This window comes from Vulpes lagopus, chromosome 3 (genome assembly GCF_018345385.1).
Source record: "Vulpes lagopus strain Blue_001 chromosome 3, ASM1834538v1, whole genome shotgun sequence".
Classification (NCBI taxonomy): Eukaryota; Metazoa; Chordata; class Mammalia; order Carnivora; family Canidae; genus Vulpes; species Vulpes lagopus.
Window position 1 is genome coordinate 163,422,690 of NC_054826.1, and position 20,572 is coordinate 163,443,261.

At 39.2% G+C, this 20,572-nt stretch overlaps 1 protein-coding gene across 1 annotated transcript in view; it reads left to right on the forward strand.

Moving 5' to 3' along the window:
• Positions 1-20,572, forward strand: part of NEGR1 (neuronal growth regulator 1) — an 812,989-nt gene that overhangs the window by 633,494 nt on the left and 158,923 nt on the right. Inside the window, exon 6 of the mRNA XM_041750612.1 lies at positions 7,901-8,052. Within this exon, the coding sequence (XP_041606546.1) occupies positions 7,901-8,052 (152 nt within the window). The remainder of the gene's footprint in view (positions 1-7,900; positions 8,053-20,572) is intronic.

Sequence of the window (20,572 nt, forward strand, 5' to 3'; positions counted from 1 at the left end):
CACACACACACACACACACACACCCTCACACACTCACACCTATCCTGGCCTCCTTGGGCTGGCTGCCCTTCACTGCTCCTTTAGTCTCCATTCAGATATCACCTTCTCTCAGAAAACTACCCTGACCCCTCTCTACACAGAAAGGAGTCTGTCCAGATGAACTGCCTGCCACGGGCTTGCCTGTATCAAAGCACCCCTTCAACTATACTCAACTTTGTTACCCATCTCTCTCCTCCTGAGCTATAATCTACTACGAGCAAGCATCCCGCCCTCTTTGTCACCGTGTTCCCAGCCTCTAACATGGTGTTTGAAATACACTCCGTTGCAAAAGTGAGGCGTGGCCTCTTAATCACGATGAAGAATAGCCATTCTTATTTTAATTCATTTTCACACCGAGAAGACAATATTAGTCCCATATTCGTCTGTTACCTTAGGTTGCAGGGTACTGTCAACCCACTCTGTGACTGCAGAAAAGAAGCTGCTCCCCGTTGCTCAGTTCTAAGGCCCCAGGATCTCTTTTTTTGTGGATGTGATCCCTGCAAAATGGTTGTGTTGGTATATTGTGGAATGAAATTTGACATTAAAATCATGATCACAATGATATTAGAAAAGCAGTGCAAGCGGAGGGGAAGTATCTAGTCACAGGCCAGGTTGTCAGGGATACAAGACTCAACTGCAGCCAGAGGAGGATTGACACTTGCACTATAGCCTTTGTTTATTTGATATAAAGTTAAAGGCAGTGTCTTCCCTGCGTGAATCAAACTGTCACGAGTAAGGCAGCCCAAAGGTCTCTAATCTAAAATTATTAATTTCATTAAAATTGATAAAGTAAACAAGACATACATTTTAAATAGCCTAATAAAGTCTAAAATCATTAAAATGTCCTAATATATTATAATACATTAATTTATTCAAATGTGCAACTAAAGATAGATACCCCTTGGGGCTGAGACATTGATGCATGATATTCTTCAGTCTGTTCCTAGGAATAAATGATATCATATTGTATTCAAGCCTTAAGTAGCAAGCAACACAGTAAACCGTAGGTTGCTATAGCAGCATGTTCACATCAATTTTCATTTCTTTCTGCTATCTAGCAGTTCTTACTCCTCCTCCTTTTTACTCTTATTTATTTATTTTTTTATCTACCGGAACATCTGTGAAAAACCTAGATGAGGTTGATGATACACAAGTAATTGAGACTGAGTTTGGCACGTCTTGAAATCATGATGCTCTGATCTTTCCAGTCACTCTCATAGATCTTTCCTTTAAAAATAATTTCCTGTATTTTCAATATTTAATATTTTGCTGCCATCTGAGAGGAAATGTATCTGTTCTGTCTAAGAAACAGACCCCATCATTGAACAATAATAACACCCATCAAATTTCTAGTGCCTACTGCATTTGATATATGTGCGTGTGTATGTGTGTGTATGTAGAGATATTGCATTTTGTGCATTTAAAAACCATTCTTACACCAACACTTTGAGACTGGCTTCATTTTTTTTTCCATTTCCCAGATGAAAAAACTAAGCAGTACAAAAATGTAAAAGCATAATTTATTCAGTCAAGCATACAATAACTACTTAACCACATACCTATTAAGTACCAACATTATGCTCCGTGCTTAAAACACAATGAATAGCAAAAGCTAGGAAGCTTGCCTAATGGAGTTGCACTCTAATGGGGAATATGGATGGAAATCAAAAATCATGCAAATGTATGAAGACTTGTACCTGAAATGGTGTGGTAAAGAGAAATTTTTGACATGATGGTTTGAGAAACTCAGAACGGACACAGTAACTCCATAGCATCACCAGGACTCAAACTTTAGAGGCAGTTTTGAACTTACTTAAAATTATTGCGTTCTTGCCACTCATCTAGGTTATGTGTTTTTTTTTTTTCTGCCATCCTTGACTATATTCCACATATACGTTATGGAAAGAGATTTACTACAACCGAAATATTTAATGAACGCAGGGGAAGAAAAAAAAAAAAACAATAGTCAATGCTGAGAGTATGTGTTGTCTGGCAGGTAGTTTGAGGTGGAAAAAGGGCAAGAGACCATTTCATGCTTCTCATCTTGAGCCTGAGTAGCCTGAAAGGGTGAGTAGCCTGAAAGGGTGACTCCACTGGGAGCAAAAGACAGTTGCTATAAGAGACTAATGGACATAGCTAAGCCCCACGTAGATAGTTAAGAGACCTCTGGCCCAGGGAATCTGCAGATAGCTAGCTGAACTGGACCCTACTTTTTTTTTTTTACTCTCTATCCCATCAGATTCACCCCACAGGTTGGGCCTGCCTTTCCTGGCACATATTACTTGGTTATTTCGCTCTCCTGGTTCTATTCCCTAGCTTGACTTAATTTCCTTGAACCACTCATGATTTCTGACATGTCTTTTCAAACTCAAATACAATATCCTGGTTTCTACTTAATGATTTGAAGACCAGTTGCTACTTTGGGACAAGACCAAAAATCAGAAGCTCTGGAATTTGAATGTTGGTTCTACCACTTACCAGATGATAGAAGATAACTTAATCTCCCTAAACTTTTTTCCCCTCATCTGTAAAATCTGCACTCTTGGGCTTGCTGTGAAGATGAGTTGATACGCATTTGGAAATGCTGAACTGTTTCCTGAATGTCAGTTTCCCTCACTCGTCACACCAAACTTTTTGTACAACGTTGAAACTCTTTAAAGTTAGGTTACTTCAGTCATAAATATGTTGAGTATAGCTAACATTTTCCTTATACATAAAGCATTGCTGCTTACATTGAAAAGGCTAGAAATACAGCCATGATTCAGAGCCAAAATATATGTTAGCTGGAAATCTATCACTGGGAGAGGCATTGAGATGTGTTGTGCAAAGACCTACATGCCATCTCAGTGTCATCATCACATTTTTAAGTGTAGCCAAGTCCTCAGACAGAACTGTGTCCTATTTATCTTTTTCCCCTTCTGGTTCTTACATCCAGTACCTTCAGGCTGGGAGATATTTAATCATCATCTGATGACCAAGTAAAACTTCATTTTCATTAAAACCATATCACCTGTAACTTTTTTACCATCAACCATGATTTTTTTTTTCTAAAGCTCTTTTTTTAAGTCATATTCTTAGCTCTAACCACCTCCTGGAACTCAGAAGCCTGTAATCCACTGTTGGAAGTTACATTCCTTCTCTTCATACATAGAATTCTTATGATTCAAGAACTCCTTCTGCCCCTACTGTCTTCCATCTCTGCTATGCTAACCACCCAAAGGTCAATTAATAAGACAATGATAATCTTATCCAGTTATATGACATGATATATAATTACCGTATTTCCGTGTAATTCTAGTTCGATAAGAGATCTATTACCATTTGCGAACACCTCTCCCACTCCTATTTCAGGTTACTTTGATTTTTTAAAGGTTGTTATCTGACAGACTTATGTATGTTTCCTCTATGAGCAATGAAGTATTTCAGGGACTATGCGCACTTGAAAGCTTGTTTCTCCAGAATATTTATTGTTACTCCTGACCTGGAAGGGCAGATAGTAAACAAGAGCCCCAAACTGTGTCATGAGGCTTGATTTATATATAAAATGAATGAGGCCTGGTATAGCTGTTCCTTTATTTTTGCAATCTTAACAATCAGTGCCAATGGCTTTGTTGTCAATTTTGCTGTTGGACGTTGCAGTGGACTCACCTGTCCATCCTACTTACTGCCTGAGAGAGGCTCTGATTGTAAAGTTCGTGAACATTTCATGAACCAGATATATGAGTATCCTCAGTTATTAGCATGCTTTCTATGTGCCACTTCTTTCAGACTGACACTTGAAAATATAAGGGACTGTTCTAATTCCAAACTAGTCATTTGGTCAGGCTGTGCTGTTTATGAGTTGCCTGCAGCATCTGCTGGCAGGGCACATAGCCTGTGGTTCACAGATTTATGAAGCATTAGTGAAAGGCAGAAGGAAGAAGAATGAGGGCAATGGTCCTCAGTATGTGTCTCCATCCTTCTGGGCTGCTATAACAAATTCCGTGGATTGGGTGGTTTTTAAACAACAAAGTTATCTCATAGTTCTGGAGGCTAGAAGTCCAAGATCTAGGTGCAAGCATGTCCTCTTCTGCGTTACTAACCTCTTATTGTATCATCAGATGACCAAAGGGGCTATGGGAGCTCTCTGGAGGCACTAATCCCATTCATCTTGGTTTCACCTTCATGATTTTTAAGCACCTTCCAAAGGCCCCACCCACTAACACTATAATCTTTGGAGCTCAGGTTTTCAACATATGAATTTGGGAGGACACAAACATTCTGATCCTAGTGGTACGCAACAAACTACCATAGGTGGCAGAGGGTAGAAGACAGCAAGGTCCACAATAATAGAAGGATCTCATAGCCGAGGGGTCCACTGAAAGGTAAAAACACAAAAACTAAAAATGCTTGGGGATTTCTAGGCAAGCACCAAATGCTGCTGATCTACTTCTGAGGGAAGGAATACCATGTTTAACCACAAACGCAACAGAACTGTTTTCTCTCTTTTTGGGGGAAGGGACTATAAGAAAACATCTCTTATTCTCTAATCTAAGTCAATACAAGAATGATTCTCTTAGAACTTGAAAGACTTATTTAGGGAAAGGAGAGAACTCCAAATAAGGCAATATTCCAGATTTAGTTCTCTGGTTTTATTGCAAGGTATATTGTGAACTATTGCTTGAATTGTCACTTCAAGATTTCATATCACTGATGTAAGGAAGTCTGGTTTCAAACAAGTCTGAGATGGATATAAAAAATTCAGTGGGGCCAGGATCATTCTGTTAATAGGCTGATATGTGCATTTTTGAAAGCTATCAAGGAATTTCTTTAACACAGAGTAACAATTAAATTTCTCATTTATATGTATTAATAAAAATGATTTTCTTTGTAGAAAATATAAGTATATCCAACCATTTGGGAATAAAACTGTTTCATTAAAAAATCATCAATTAAGGAGCCCTTTTATTATTTTTTTTTTAGTCAAAGATTGAAATTATATTACAGACATACATAATGGGTCTTATAAGTGTGGTTTAAATTTCGATAGTCAGTAACTAAGGATAGAAGTATTCGTCTCAACAGAGTCCCCATTGTGATTAAAATAAACCCAATTGTAAATGCCTGTTTATATATCTGATTGATTCTTCTCTTCAGTTCTCACCTTCTGAAGGGCCTTGAAAGATCTTCAAAGACATGTGCTGCCCAGCCAAGTCCCTAATCACCTAAGCATAGGATTCATCTTTGTAGCAATGACAATTTTCAGAATTGATTTGAATAGCTGAGAAAGCCCCTCACCCCATGTACCCTCAGGACTCTGTAGGAAAACCATAGAAGTAAACCTCCAGAGATACATACCATCTCAGAAGGCATTTCCCCTCAAGCTCAGTTTTGGAAAAGCTGTCTCAGCCAGCTACTGGGTAAAGATGGATTCTTGCAGGGTATTTGAGGAGTCAGCATTTATAAAACTCCCAATTCTACAAGAAAGTAAGTTTTGGACTACTCCAGTAATCTCAGAAAGGTAACTTCCTCTAGAGGGAAGACAATCCCCCCAGGGGAAGGTACTTCTCTTTTTTATTGGCCATAATTACTTGCCAGACTGAGTGGAGCAGCAGGAGTTGCTGCTGCTGCTGTGCCATTGATGTGCCACCCAAGAGTGGGCCTACACATCCAGAGCATGGATAGGCTGCGTGATTTAGCAACATCTGGGACTTTGCCTTCAGACACATTGAAGGGCAGAGAATTGAAAGCCAACTCAGAAAGACAGCCCAGAGGAACAGAAGCAAATAGTACCATCAAGTTACTGACTATCCTCCCTTGAGAGTTTCTCCCCAGAGTCAAGCCAAATGAAGACCCTGACTGATTTCTTCTTAACTCTTCAGCAGCAAAATGAATCTGAGTTTTGGTAGGTGGGGCGCAATGGAGAGCTGGAGAACGTGTCCATAGTGTAGCTGTGGGCAGATAGATTTAAGCCATAATGCTGAAGCTTCCTGCACAGTGAGGCTGTGGGTGTTTATACATAGTATTCACTAATTTGTTAAGAATAAAATTACTAATGTGATGCAGAAAAATATGCAATAATCATGGTAGTATTTTGGCAATAATATTGATAGATTTGCAATATGAGACAGCGGAGTAAAAATTACTATATCCTTGATATTTTATGATCTATTTTCTTGTGTCAGAATTGCAGATCATTAGGTTTATTGCTCAAGTTAAAGTTTTTCAATGTTTATTTAACTCAAAGTTTTATTAATCTGATTAAAGTTTGAGTTTTGGATAAGTCAAATTCAGCTATTACCTGAAATATAACTAATTCCCAAGGTAATCAAGCATGGCTGCTTATTTTAATCTGCATGTAACTACAGTATATTTTATCTGAATTCAGATGCAAGTCACATAATGTAATGCAAAGGAGTTCAACCTAAACTCTCAGGGGAATGCCATTTATTAGCATCTTCGTGATTAAAGAAATATTTAGTACTAAAACTTGAACATATTAAGGAGGAAAAAGCACCATGCCATTTGGGCTGTGAGCTTTCATAGCCCATATTGTGATCAGCACGTCTTTTCATAGTAAACTTTGGTTTTGTTTTTTTTTTTAACTTTGGGGTTTTTTAGGGAGACATTATCAGCTGGTTGGTATCCTCATTATTTCAGAATTCATCTATAGAAAGAGAATTTCTTGAGGAGGCTTACCATTCCCTGCAATGTGGGGATGTGATCCTAACTCTGTTGATCTGTGAACTATTTATCGTGGACCATTAAGTACTATGCAGGACTCAAATATAAAATAAATTATGTCCATATGACCTTGCCTTTTGACGAATTTAAAGCAATTGAACTTCCTTGGATTAAAGAGACCTGTGTGCACAGAAACTACTACAGAGCAGTTTGGTTTCATAAATCTCACAACAATTTTGAGAAAAACATGCAGAGAGAGAGCGAGAGAGAAGGAAGAGTCATTTAAGGAGCATTAGAGTAGGACCGTAGGACACAGATCAGACCTGAGCGAGGAGGGAAGGTTCCAGCTGGCAGAGATACCATTTTTGGTATCTGATGGCTGATGACCACTGGATGCAGATCAGGAAAAAGAAAGCAGAGGTGGGCATGGCAAGCTCTGAGGATGGTGACCCTCTGCCATCCAGCCTATCTGAGAATGAGGCCTCTGCTGGTAAGCCTGGAGACAGATTGTTGGGTAGTCAGTGGAATTGGGAAAAATCAAATCTTATATGGAGGCCCAGAAAGGTTAGAGGACTCTCCCAGGCATATTCCTAAGATGTGGTCAAGGTGAGACTCAACTTGAAATGCTCTCAATGCTAGACAGCTGCTTTTCTTTCTAGGGTTACCAGCAAGTCACCTGTCCGGGTTGTACATAGCAGCAGCAAAGCAGTGTCAGCCCTGGATTCAGAACTATCCTGTCACAGTTGTGGGATTAACTTGCACCGGAGTGTTCCAATAACAGCAACTGAAATGGCCTAGACGTATTCTAGGCAGCTTTTTAGAAACCATCAGCTTGTGTTTTTTAATAAAATCATTATATTTAATTTGCTTTGCTCTTTCTCAACTTTAACAGATGAGGTGCCATGGCTGTGGTGTGTTTAGTTTTCTAAAATACAAATCAATGTATGAATAGGACATGCAGAAATCTAAATTCAGTTTGTTGCAGAGTACAAATAATCCCGTAGTAACAATCTACAGCTGTCAAACAGCCTCTCCTCCCCGGTACCTACTAATGTAAGGAAAATATAATTGCACCATTATTACATTATGTGCTAACACTTGTGTGGCCAAAACTGTCTTTGGGTTGCCATGACAACGTCAACTAAGGTAAAACTAAAAATGGTATTCACGATGCATATTTACCTATTTTGTCTTCTAGGCTCTTCAATGGCCAACAAGGAATTATTATTCAAAACTTTAGCACAAGGTCCATTCTCACGGTTACCAATGTGACACAGGAGCACTTCGGCAACTATACTTGTGTGGCTGCCAACAAGCTAGGCACAACCAATGCGAGCCTGCCTCTCAACCGTAAGTAACACAGTGTTGCCAGAATGCTCCCAGGGGCCCCTCGGCTCCTGTCCATCAGCAGAGATAAAACGTGAGAATGGCCAATGTTCCTTTTAGAACTCAGCCCGATGGGACACATCCCATACACAGAGGAAACCTGGCCCCTAAGTGGTATGAGTGTTTGAGAATTTTTTAATCCCTTCTGAAGTCTACATGGGTTGAGAAAAATGTCTTAGAGCTGAGAAAAGGGAAAAAAAATCCCCAAACAATAGGACCCTCTGAAAAATGTCTTCTGACTGAAGATGGTGTGGTGGGCTTTTGTTTGTTTTTGTTTTGTTTTTAAAAATGCATGACATTATCCTTAAGCATAGGTTAATTTCAGTTGAATTTGCTCATGGTTGGTTTTCTTTAGACATTCATCTGGAAATAGTGAGAATTTCACATGCCATATATAATATGAAAGAGTAAGTAAATGATCATGGACAGAATATTTCATCCTATATGATAATGTTTTTACCTAAAACTGTATTTGAAATACAATTTAAGGTTTTGCTACAGTAAGTACTATATTTCTAATATATCTTGGTTCCTAAGGACTAGAAATGGAACAGACTTGAGGATTAGTTGAAGAGAAACCTGAGCTGATGTTTTCTCCCATGATTACTTTCAGTGCTTGTTGGAAGCTGAATAAACAACACATTTTCATAACCATAAAATATTCCTAATTTTGAAGTGGAGTGTTTCTCAAAGTGTTCAAAGATTACACAGCATAGACTGTCTTTTCAGTTCCACAAAGTTATCTGAATCGTCCTTATCTTTTACAGTTAATATTTTTATAGTAAGCTGACACATATATATTTGTATTATCATCCTGTGATAATAAGCCGTCTCTGAAAATTGTGAATATTGTGTAATTCATCACAGACATGATCATGTCTATTTTGCCGATGTGAAGATGGGATATATAATACTCCTACTACTTAAAAATATACTATAAGAAATTTCATGATTTATGAACTTTGAACTACCACAATTTAAGAACTTCTGATTCTAGATAAAGCATATTGGTTGTTTGTAGAAAATAATCATTTGAAAATTATTTGCTCTATGCACACTTTAAAAGCAACACATCACGTATTATTCCAGCTTAATATTATTTAATATTTCTTAATGCCCCCACTCTGAAAAATACTACTTGCCGTGCTATAGCCATAGTGTAATAAACTTGCTTAAGTTTCTTCCATGAGGAGGATTTATTTAGTGTAATTATGAATAATATAAGCCATTAAAAATATTACAGCAGTGTGAATTTCAATTTAATGTAAATATTGATACTTCTTTGGTGTACTATTAATATTTTAAATGGTTTAAATATTCAAGAACCTGAAAGAATAAATGAATTAAAAAGGCAAAGTAAAGAAAAATTTAAGGCTTAATAACACATTAACTTTTTGCTATTTGAATTTCTAAATCATATCCTGATATTTGAAACTGAAACATTAATAAAAGTGACAAATTAGGAACAAATGACACTTACTTAGGCATTTGTGGTACTCTGGCAACCTCACCACAGTCATCTGGAGATAATGCACTGCTGAAAGGGCTCCTAAACATGGTGTCTTTAGAATGTAGTCTAATCATCTTCCTTTGCCACTGGCTTCCTATATGTAGACATTAGTGCAATTTGATTAATTTGTCAACAAAGACATAATATGCAAATCTTGTCTGCAATTATGAGCATAACCATAGAAGTCTGGGAAAATGTCTATATATTCAGAACCCTTATATAACCTCATCTGAAGCTCTTATTGCACTGAGCATTCCTGTTTTGTACAATAATTATTTTTATATGTTTTTCATCTCTCTCCACCAAATTATGTTTCTTAAGAATATGGAATCAATACCTGATTCATTGCATTATCTCCCATATCACCAAGCATAGCGTCTGGTATTTAATAGGTAATCGGGAAATCTTTAGGGAATAAATGAATTTGTTAAACAGTGAATGAGTGATTGAATGGCTAATGAATAAGTGAATGAATGAACTGGGGTTTAGATGTAAAATGTGCATTTGTAATCTCTAGATATGCAAGGCAATACCAGGAGGATTATAAGTAACACTCCTTGTGAGCTTACTGTAGACCAGATCCCATTCTAATCTCTTTATATGAATTTGTTCACTTAATCCTCATGTGATCCAAAGAGGTAAATTCTATCATCGCCTTCTTACAGATGAGGAAACTAAGATGAGGAGAGATTGAAAGCTTGGCCAAAGTCTAATGGTTAATAAGTGACAAAGCAAAACCCTGCATCCCTACGGATTGCTGCAGAGCCCAAGTTTTTAACTCTTACCTTTCCCTGTCTCTTGCTTTGAATATGAAAACATCAGGGGAGTGAAAGATAAATCGCATCACTTGCAACACACTCTGCCAAAGCTAAACCTCCACATACAACATATTTGTCCTCCTTGTGTTTTTTTATCAACTCTTCTTTAATAATACAGGGTGCTATACTTCAACATATAAAAGTTTTTAAAATAAGTGTTTAGATGTAAACAACATATGCCAGATATCTAATTTAAGTATATGAAAGATGAATGGGCTGAATGTTTGACTAAAAGCTTATACAAAAATGAGACTCAGGGACATTTAAACATACATATTTATGACAAATTTTAAGTCTCTTTGGATGGCACAGTTACCCGACACAGGCATTGTGAATCTATAAACTATATTATGGGGAAAGGCAGCTTTCTTAAAGTTCATGTGATGCTAGCTGGAAAGTGCACTGTGTCACTGTGAGAAGAACTTTTATCAGAGCTTCACAAGGTCTATGAATGGGAGCATCTTCAACCTCTAAATTGATCCAAGACTAGAAGCCAATCCTAAGCTGGTCTAGTATTGGCCTATGACCAACTGTTAAAAATCTATTGCTGAAGATCAGCCCGTCCTATAGTTAAGGGAGTGTGTAAAGCTAACTTGCCCGTATTCTTATCCAGGAGAAAAGAAATAGACTGTGGGAAGTCTGCCACTTGTGTACGTGTTAATATTTGGAACATGCCATGAATAAGAATATTTTCATGTTTTCATGGTTTGTATCACTAAGTAGTTCGTACACTCAGAGACAGGGTTATCAGAAATGTGAGTTTCCTAGTATAGTGTCTATACATAGCAAACACCCAAACTGACTGCTTTCTAACAGCTTTAGCCACTAGGAATCAGTTCCCCATCCATAACCATTTAGGATGAAACTTGGACTGATACAGTCTACTCCTGGTTTGTGACAACCTAGATCACCAAGAAGACAGAAAACAAGAAGCTATAATTTAGAGCTTTTCTATAACTAAGACCATCCAAAAAAGAATGCAGCATTCTTTGGGGGGGACGGGGTGTGCGTGCATTTCACGTAAAATGAATCAAGGAGGCCTGGGTTTCAATTCCAGTTTTACTACATATCAGTTATGTGTGACTTTGAGTAAGCAAATGCCAAAGGCTCAGTTAACTCATTGATAAAATGAGGATATGATAGGATAAAAATTAAATGGGATAATGCATGTAAAGCATTTATCACTCAGCCTGGAACAAAGTAAACAACAAACATTAGCCATTGTTACTATATTATATCCCCTAACAGCACTCATTTCAAAAAGTGATATATAGATGGCTGCCCTTATTTGTTAACCCAGAGCTCAACACTTTACTAAGGATTTAGAGGGTAAAGTGTCACTGGCAAGCCAGGGAGAAGTCATGCAAATCTGAAATAATGCCCCAACTCTTGTTCATAACTTAACCTCATTCTTGGTCAGTGAAGGAACCAGACTTTGTGGCGCTAATTCCAGATTAAATATGATGTTTGCTGCATCGAAGTTCAGGAAACTAGAAGATTCAAAGAGTAAAGGCAAACTAAAACTTTCAGGCTCAAATAATTTATTGAATAGCAGCCTTCATTCATTAGATAGATGATAGATAGATAGATAGATAGATAGATAGATAGATAGATAGATGTATTTGGATATGTATATTGACTGCCTACAATGTACAAAGCACTGTGCTCAATGTTGAAAAGAAAAGAATTAATAGATCTAGAAGACCAATCCTCAGAGAGTTCTCTGATGGATGAGAGGAAAGGAATTAGAAACAGACAACTGTAATGCAATACAGTAATGGTGGCAACTAAAGCAGAGAAGAGGCTCTTAATCTGGTCTTGAGGGCCATGAAAGGACTGTCAACTAGAATAGGCAATGTCAGTATGAGAATTATAACCAAGATACAACTCAAAATACCACCATTGGGTCATTTTCAAAGGTCGAAGTTTGCAGGGTTCATTCAAGAACAATCATGAGCACAGTGCACAGTGACACAAACGAGAGAATGATCAACTCAGTCTCAGCGACTGATGGTGAGCTATAGAGATGACCCTTGAACAAAGGACGTGATAGGATTGAGCCTGGGTGTGAAATGGGTGGGGGGGTGGGGGTGATAATACTCTGGAATGAAGTAGCTACTCTAAAGACATGGCAGGCTGAAACAATCAGATACATTTGAAGACATAGTAGTACCTTTATAGGATTGGGGTAGAAGATGGGAGAAGAGAGTATTGAGAGATGGCTGGACAAGTTGGTAGAATTAGGACAGGAGGGGCTGCACATGAGCTTGGACCTTATCTTTCTGGTTTTGGAGATCTGTTGAAGGATTTTTGATAAAGGAAGGATCTGATCAATTTACTTCCTGAAAGACATTCTTAGGTAATGTGAAGGCTAAACCCAGATATTGGACTTATAAGAAGAGAATTGCACAAAAAGGGGAGCAGAGGTGAAAGAGTAGAGAGAGGAGTTCATGACTAAATGTGGAGAGAATCTAGACAAATCCCACCATTTACTTGGGTGAGATTAACCAGGATAGAACATGAGAGGAGGATTAGCATTTTCAGATCTGGGGAGAAGGTAGAGGTGGAAAGAAGAAAAATGACTTTAATTTTAGACATACTCAGTTGGAGGCAATCTCCAGGATGGAGATATGAATTAGAAGTTACTAGAATGAAGGTGGTAATTTCAGTTAGGTATGGCAAAGAGATGAGCAAGGGCCAAAATCCAAGTAAAATCAGCATTGAGGAATGAGCAGAAGATGAAACATCCCGCAGAAGCTCGTGGATTCCGTGTGGGCAGAGATGCCCGAGGCAGATCAGTGCCATGGAAGCCGTAGGAGGAGACCTGTTCAAGAAAAGGGAAGGTCAGCAGTGTCCAACGGTACAGCAGATCGGAGACGTCTTAAACTCCATCACTGTCCCTGACAATTGGCAATTATTGGTGATCTTTGCCAAAGCAGCTTCTGTAGCAAATTGGGGGTGGAAGTCACGATGCTGTGGATAGAAAAGTGAAGGAAGTGGGTGAGGAAGTAGAGGCATGGGCAGTACACTACCGCTTCCACAGGCGAGGGTGTGAAAGGAAGAACGTGGGCTGAAGATCTGCCTTGATGCCTCAGGGCCTGGTCTGCACTGGGCCTTGCTCAGTAATAGGCCCAGTGGCCGACAGAGACGCGGCACCCCAGTCATTGGTGATCGTCCCTCCTGCGCTTCTTGCTCTTCTGCAAGCCTCTCTCATTCTGTTTGTTTGCCCCTTTCCTCACATCTTTCTTCAGTCCTAGAGAAGCAACAAAGGACTGATTAAAAGTGAAGTCACCTTAAACCCCTTTGCCTTCCGTGGCCTGTGGACTTTTAGACTGCAATAGTCAGAGGACATCTCATTCTGAGCAGAAATGTTAGTCCTCTCATCAGTAGAATGACTTTAGGTAAAGAATATATAGTTTCTCAAGTGAGGGCAAAGCAGAATTTTGTAGGAAAACTGTGGGAAACCTAGTATACAGTGAATCCCTCACCTTCTAGACCATCTGTCCAGAAATTTCTGAAATATAACCTGCCTTGAAAACATCTCTTAAAAAAGAAAAAGAAAACATCTCTTAGTGTGTGTGCGTGTGTGTGTGTGTGTGAGAAAGAGAAAGAGAGAGAGAAAAAAATATTCTGTGGATCAGTATAGACCAGCCGCAGGGAACAAGTGCTTGAACAAAATTAATAATAGATGACAGCATGCCAACTATTCATAGCAAAATTCCTTATTAAGTAAAAAATGTGGGATTCAGAATTATTTGGGATTTTATACTATTTTTCAGTTGTGGTTTTTACTTCCTGAACATGAGCAACTGAAAGAGATGATTCCTTTAAGTCTTTCCCTAAAATGATGTGAACGGAATGATCCCATCCTGCCATCTATGGGTCCAATTCATCAAATTTACACCATTATTTGATCAGCAATTCAGTAACTGATCGAATTCATTTCTATAGGCAAAATACGTTGTATATGCTTTGTTTCCCACCTTCTTTAAAAAAAGAAACCGGATATTCATGATAGGACCCAAAGAATCACACTCTAAAGGGAAAGAAAGAAGATTAGTTAAGAAGAAGAAAATCTTAGCCATATAAGCAAAGTGCTTAAAATTCACATAGCTTCGATGTAATACACGCTTCTCCTGAGACCTAATCTATGAAAATATTGGGGACGAGTCAAGCTTTAATAGCAACAGAGTCCTGGCACACAGGCCTGCATAGACAACGATGATATTGCTACAGTCTGTGGGCGCCAAATCCCCGTGTCGTGTGTGTCCAAAAGTGGGGTGTCAAACCTATTGTTAGAATATAGGTCCTCATGATGCCATAAGGACTTCTCTCCTGTGTGTGTGTGTGTGTGTGTGTGTGTGCGCGCACGCACATGCGTTTATTCAAACAACAAAGCATTTGCCTCAGAAATATTGCACAAAGTCTCCGAAAGCCTCACCATAACTTTGTCTTTTCCCTGCCTTGGCAACCCTGTGGAGACAATAATGAAGTTCCAATTTCAAATGTTTTATACAATCAGGGCTATTTAACTTTCTGGAAAATCCCCTTTCATGTTAGAGGCTCTTTCTTCCCAATCTGTTTAATTTGATGGACACCTTCTCATTGAGACTAAAAAAAAAAATAATAATAAAGTCAGTAGCTGATACCCAAAAGGAAAATGGAAGAGGCTGTTGGAGAAAGTGAGAATGTGGCTGGCATAACAGTTTTTCCTTGTTTAGATCTGACTGAGGCAGGCAAACGTTATTTTTTGACTGATTTGTTGAATATGGAGCCAGCTGTGCCCTTGCAAGTAATATTTCAGCTCTCTGCTTGCTTCAAATGTCCCCACATGCCAGTAAGCAACTGTATGGGCTCTCTGTTACTTTTGTGTATTATAATAAACCCTGATTCCGTGTGAAAGGTGATACCACAAATTTGAATGATTCATATTTTAGATTGAAATTGATCTCCCCTCCTGGAGCTTAAAAGAGATAGGAATTTCATTTTGGTTGAAAGAGGCAGTAATAAATTTAGACGTGGTGATTATTGAAGACAGTGTGCTACGTGAGCCAACTAGCTTTATCCTCACAGCTTTAAGATGTTAATGGAAAGCCTTTCCTGGATGTTCTAGTAATAAATATTTGACAAAAAATCAGGTTTGCAGTTACAGGTAGATTTTGATAGAGCTGCACCAACCTACTGAATGGCACTCTGCTGGGCTGGAATCCGCACAGACGTAATCGTCATACAAATACTGGATGTACACAAATGTGCTGAAATGCAGTAGGAGTGGAGCGAGAAGATTTTTTATTTTCCTCCCTGACCTTATGCCTAGAAGCTTTGTGTGTTCTCGAGGAGCTAGACACAAAATAGTCATCCAGTGCCATCCGTGAGACGTGATACCCAACAGGTCGAAGCACTCAGAACAACTGCTGGAACCTATGATGCTCCCGGTCACCGGATCAGCACGAGTAAGAGCCAACCCAACCCAAGTGCTAAAGATGCGCTAGTGAAGCCACGTCAAAAGACAGACCCTTAGAGCAAGAGCAGTCTTGGGTAGTACCTGGTTTTTTTCCAGCTTTTTGAAGCAGTGGATTCCTTTCTTTCCCCCAAATAAGACCTGGTGCTCATGCCCTTACTCTGTAACAACGATGAAGTTGGGGTTCATTTGCCTGATGGGGAGGGAAGCGTGGAAAAGCCTGTCTGTGTCCCTCCCTCGCACGCTGCACAGTGACCCCGGGGCCTGGCCAACAGCCATGGGCCTGCACAAACCAGGTTTGGAAGCTTTCAGTCTAGGAGTTCTTTCCATCTGGGGGTGCGGGAACTCCCAAGTTGCGTATTGTCACAGCAGATGGAAAGCTGCAGCCGGCTCCGTTTCTCCTGCTCCTGGTGCAGTGCTCTTTCCACCACACAGGCCAACCACCGAAAGCTCTGGAAGCAAGCGATCGTCGTCGCCCGTGCAGGATGTTGGTCGGTTCCTGCAATCCCCGTCTTTAAGCTTCCTTGTCTCACCTGATTTTTACCGGGTCGTTGTGAAGATCAAATGATACAGGACACGTAAAATAGCAAATACGGTGCCTCATTACGTGTCACTTTTCCTTTTCTTCCCTCTCCGGTACGGATGATGCAAACACTGAAGGGTAAACCAGTGGAAACCCAATCCCTGTAGCCCCAGGAACAGTGTGGCTTCATCTCAGTGGAGGTTCCAGGACGGCGCTGGTTCTTCAATTCATTTATCCATGTACTTATGTATACCGCTAGGATACTGTCTTTTTTATTAGAATTATTAATTAAATCAGCCATGCACATAAGCATTCACTTGTAATGATGTAAAAAAAAAAAAAGTGGCCAGGTTGATAGAGAGGGTTGTACAAGATTAATTACTCTACTGATGTGTTTCCTTCAGGTTAAGAGGCAATTTGACAGCTGCATCCTCCAGCTCCTGAAGCTACACGTGCCTCCCGATGGCTGACGAGGGGTCAGTAAATGCCAAAGGGAGGATGGAGCGTTGCTATTTGCTGGTGCCATTGATCAGCCCCGAAATGTAGCAGTTTTGAGGGAATTAGGTACCAAAAAGATATTGAAAAATCAAAAAGAGTTTCAAACTCAGCCATAAAATTTTACTAGGGGGTCCTAGGCTGAGAGGCAGGCTATTTAGGTTCTTGCCTTTCCTTGGAGAAGTCCTTACTTCTGAACTGAACTTTCTGGCCTCAGTTTCCTCATCTATAAAATGAGGGGAATAAAATAAATAGCCAAATTCTCTTTCGGCCATAATGCTTCAAGAGTCTAGGAAAAAAAAAATCTATGTATGTTTAAAAGAAGTAGTATTCACGTATTGACTGATATTAAAAACAGTTACACTTACCCCTTAACATAGTAGAAAGGCTGCCAATATTTTTCCCTTCTGTACGTTTTTGTCATTGAACCCGAAATTATTTTTTATTGACAGGGGAAGAAAAAAAAAGTATTTTAATGTGTTTTGCTCTGTGGCGAGTTTCCATAAAGTTTAGCTCAATAGCACTGCTGGCCTAATCATTTTGTCATCTCTACAAAGAATTTTACTCTCCAGGGAAATTTCCTTTATGTTCACAGTTTCAATTCTGTCGGCCAATAAACCTATGGAAAGGCACGAGAATAGATCTTCCTGCTTGCTATTTCACAAAACTCTGACCCTTATAACAAATCAGGCCAAAATGTGACCCTGTGTATATGGGAGTTGTGGCTATGAAGATTTTGTGAAAATGAAAAGGTGCCAGCATTTCCAGCTTGGAGAAGGTATTAGCAGCCTCTGGCTTCCTGAGGGCCTCAGCTGGCCTCCCCCCGACAGCCCGGGGGGCCCGGGAGCGATTCCCCTCGCGGGGACGTCTCAGGTGGTCTCCCCAGAACACTCGCCCAGCACGCAGTGTGTCCCCTGTAGCCGGGACGGGATCCGGGGCAGGATCCAGTAGTGTGAGCACGGCTAGGTGGCTCGGGCGCTGCCTCCCACCCCTACTCTGGGGCTGTGGTGTCTTCTCCTGGGAAATGCTGAGTCCGAGAGAGAAGTGAAGGAGAGGATCATCCCCAAGTGCCAGTTTATGAGCCTTCCTGTTTGTCCTCAGGCCACGCGAAGTGCAATTAATAGAGCACATCACCATAAAGGAAAAGTAAAGTGGAATTGGATTTTTTTTTCTCCCCTGTTTTGATGTTCCAAATAAAGGAAAAAAAAGAGGAAGAACTAATTGCAAAAGCAATGATATTTCAGTGGGCCACGCTTGCTCTGAAGCTCTGTCAATTCTGCTTTCGTAGCCGTAAAGTGGCTGGGGAAGTGACTAGAAATGGCACATCCTCATTGACTGTGTCTATTCAGCATGGACTGGATTTCCCTACTTATAAATATAATTCAATTGAGATTTCTCTCCGGAGACACAAATGAGATATCTGCGCGCTACATGTTTAAGTAAGATTTGGATAAATCAAGCAAGACTTGCTTGCGTGGAGATGTTGTTTCACCTCTGGCATGGCCAGAAATTCTTAGTCAGTTGGGTATTTCCAATTTTATCTTTTTCTTTTTTTTTTTTTACAAGATTTCTCTTTCAATGATTTTAAAGCAAAGAAATAACTCGAGTAACCCAGCTCTAAAATGTGGTATGAGGTAGGTTGCATGCTCTTCAGTTTCCTTTCTTTGATTTTTTAAATCAATCCAATTAGTGCATATGTGGAACAGCCTAATTAGTGAGGCAGCTCATAATTCTTGTCAAAGAACCGTTAGAGTCACCACTCGGGCCACTTAGAAAGAATTAAGTTTTCTAAAATACTTCATAAGACAACATACAGCATGTGCTTTTTCTAAAACTGGCGGGATTATAGTCATGTTTTAAGGATGAGTGGTCATACCTATAAGGAAAATTCATATTTACTCAAAAAATAACAATTTCTTGGGAGCCCTATAGCTTATAATAATATGCCTACCCAAATGTAGACAATATCTATACTTGAACTATTTAACTAAGCAAACACATTTTTAGGAAGACTTGCAAAAGCTATGAATGCACGACTCTGTGGTCTTGACTCTGCTGGAAAAAGATAAAGCAGAAGTGTTTATTTCTCTCAAGCTGGCGTATTGCTGTTGGAGTCCATATTTGACATCCTTTCTTACACCCATTTCACCTCATACTTCAGAACCACCTGTATTTCCCCAACATCCCTCCTGCCAGCAGCACCTGAAGGAATGGGTCTCGTATGCCAAAATATTCTTAGACTGCCACACGTCACCTCCATTAGAATCTTCTGTTATTTACTTTTTTTTCTTTGTTAGCATATTCCCTGATTCTTCCTCCTTCTTATTCTTGTTTTTATATTTTCTGAAGGACAAAGGACATGATTACTCACATATTTTAGTTCTAGATTCACCTGCTTTCTGGATCATACCCTCTTTTTGTTTTTGTTTTTTTTTCTTCCTCTCCTTTTTTCCTCAACTCCAGGACTTCATCATCACCAAAACAGATAAATAGAAGCTTCTCTAACCAGGAATATAAATTTCGGAACGGCAACAAAGAGCCCCAGAATGGGCAGCTCAAAAATTGCTTTTGAGAGCTTCATCACCAAAAATGTAATCAAACTTAGCTTACCCAAAATTGATTTAAGTTGCAGCCTAAGGCCCAACCTTTGACCAGGGCAGCGTTCGCACTTGCATCGATTCAGCCCACAATTGAATTACTCAGCAATTCTGCGCACTTTCAGCTCCAGCCCTGGAGTGCAAATGGCCAATTTGGGAAACAACCTGGTTGAGCTTGAAATTTGCAGGAAGATTTCCTCATACATTCCTGGGAAAAAAGCAGGCTTACTTTTAAAAAATAGTCTTAGTCACAGAATTGGCTGCCCAGACCATCTTTTGTTTGTTTTTTATGTTCATTTTGATGTAAGAAAACTGCTTCTCCCAGAGAATCTCTTGACTGAAAAGATGAGTTCAAATCTTAAGATATGTGTACAAAAATTTGGAGAAAATGAAATTAATGGTGTTAAAATAAGGCAGTATAATATTCTAGTAGATAAAGAGAAAGGTCGTGTACACGTTGTATTTTATAGCTCTAGATGCGGCAGTTAAAGAAAAAAGCAAGACATGGTTTTTGTGTTGTAAGCAAAAGAACCTTCCACAGGTATCCATCGAATCGTATTCTATGAAACACATCCCACCCTTCCTTTCCAAAATATTTTATAAGATTAGCACAAAAAAATTATAAATACTCTTTCTAGGACATGGCGGGCTTTTGTTATACATTTTTATTTTTCATATTTACCCCGTTGTGCTGTAAATTAGTTGTAATGTCATCTGTCATCCTCATAGAGCTCCTTTTATTTTCACATAAACCTTCCTATCTTTATGTGCTTATTTTACATATTTATAATTATAACATAGATTGAATTTTATACCTTGCAAAAACCTCCCCATATTTCTATTCAGTATTACTTAATAAAAATCGTATGGCTTCACTGTTATGTATTCAGTGAGTGGTGCAGGGGTAGAAGTGTAACTGCAACAAAGAATGCGTATCACAAAATTTACAAATAATGATAAAATGTTATTTTATCCCATCTAGCCAATTCCCTCTCATAGAATCCTTTCACTGATTCTGGCCAAAATCATGCATCTGTGGCCAGCTATGGCTGCGATTCAATCATGATTTGACAAGTGGAG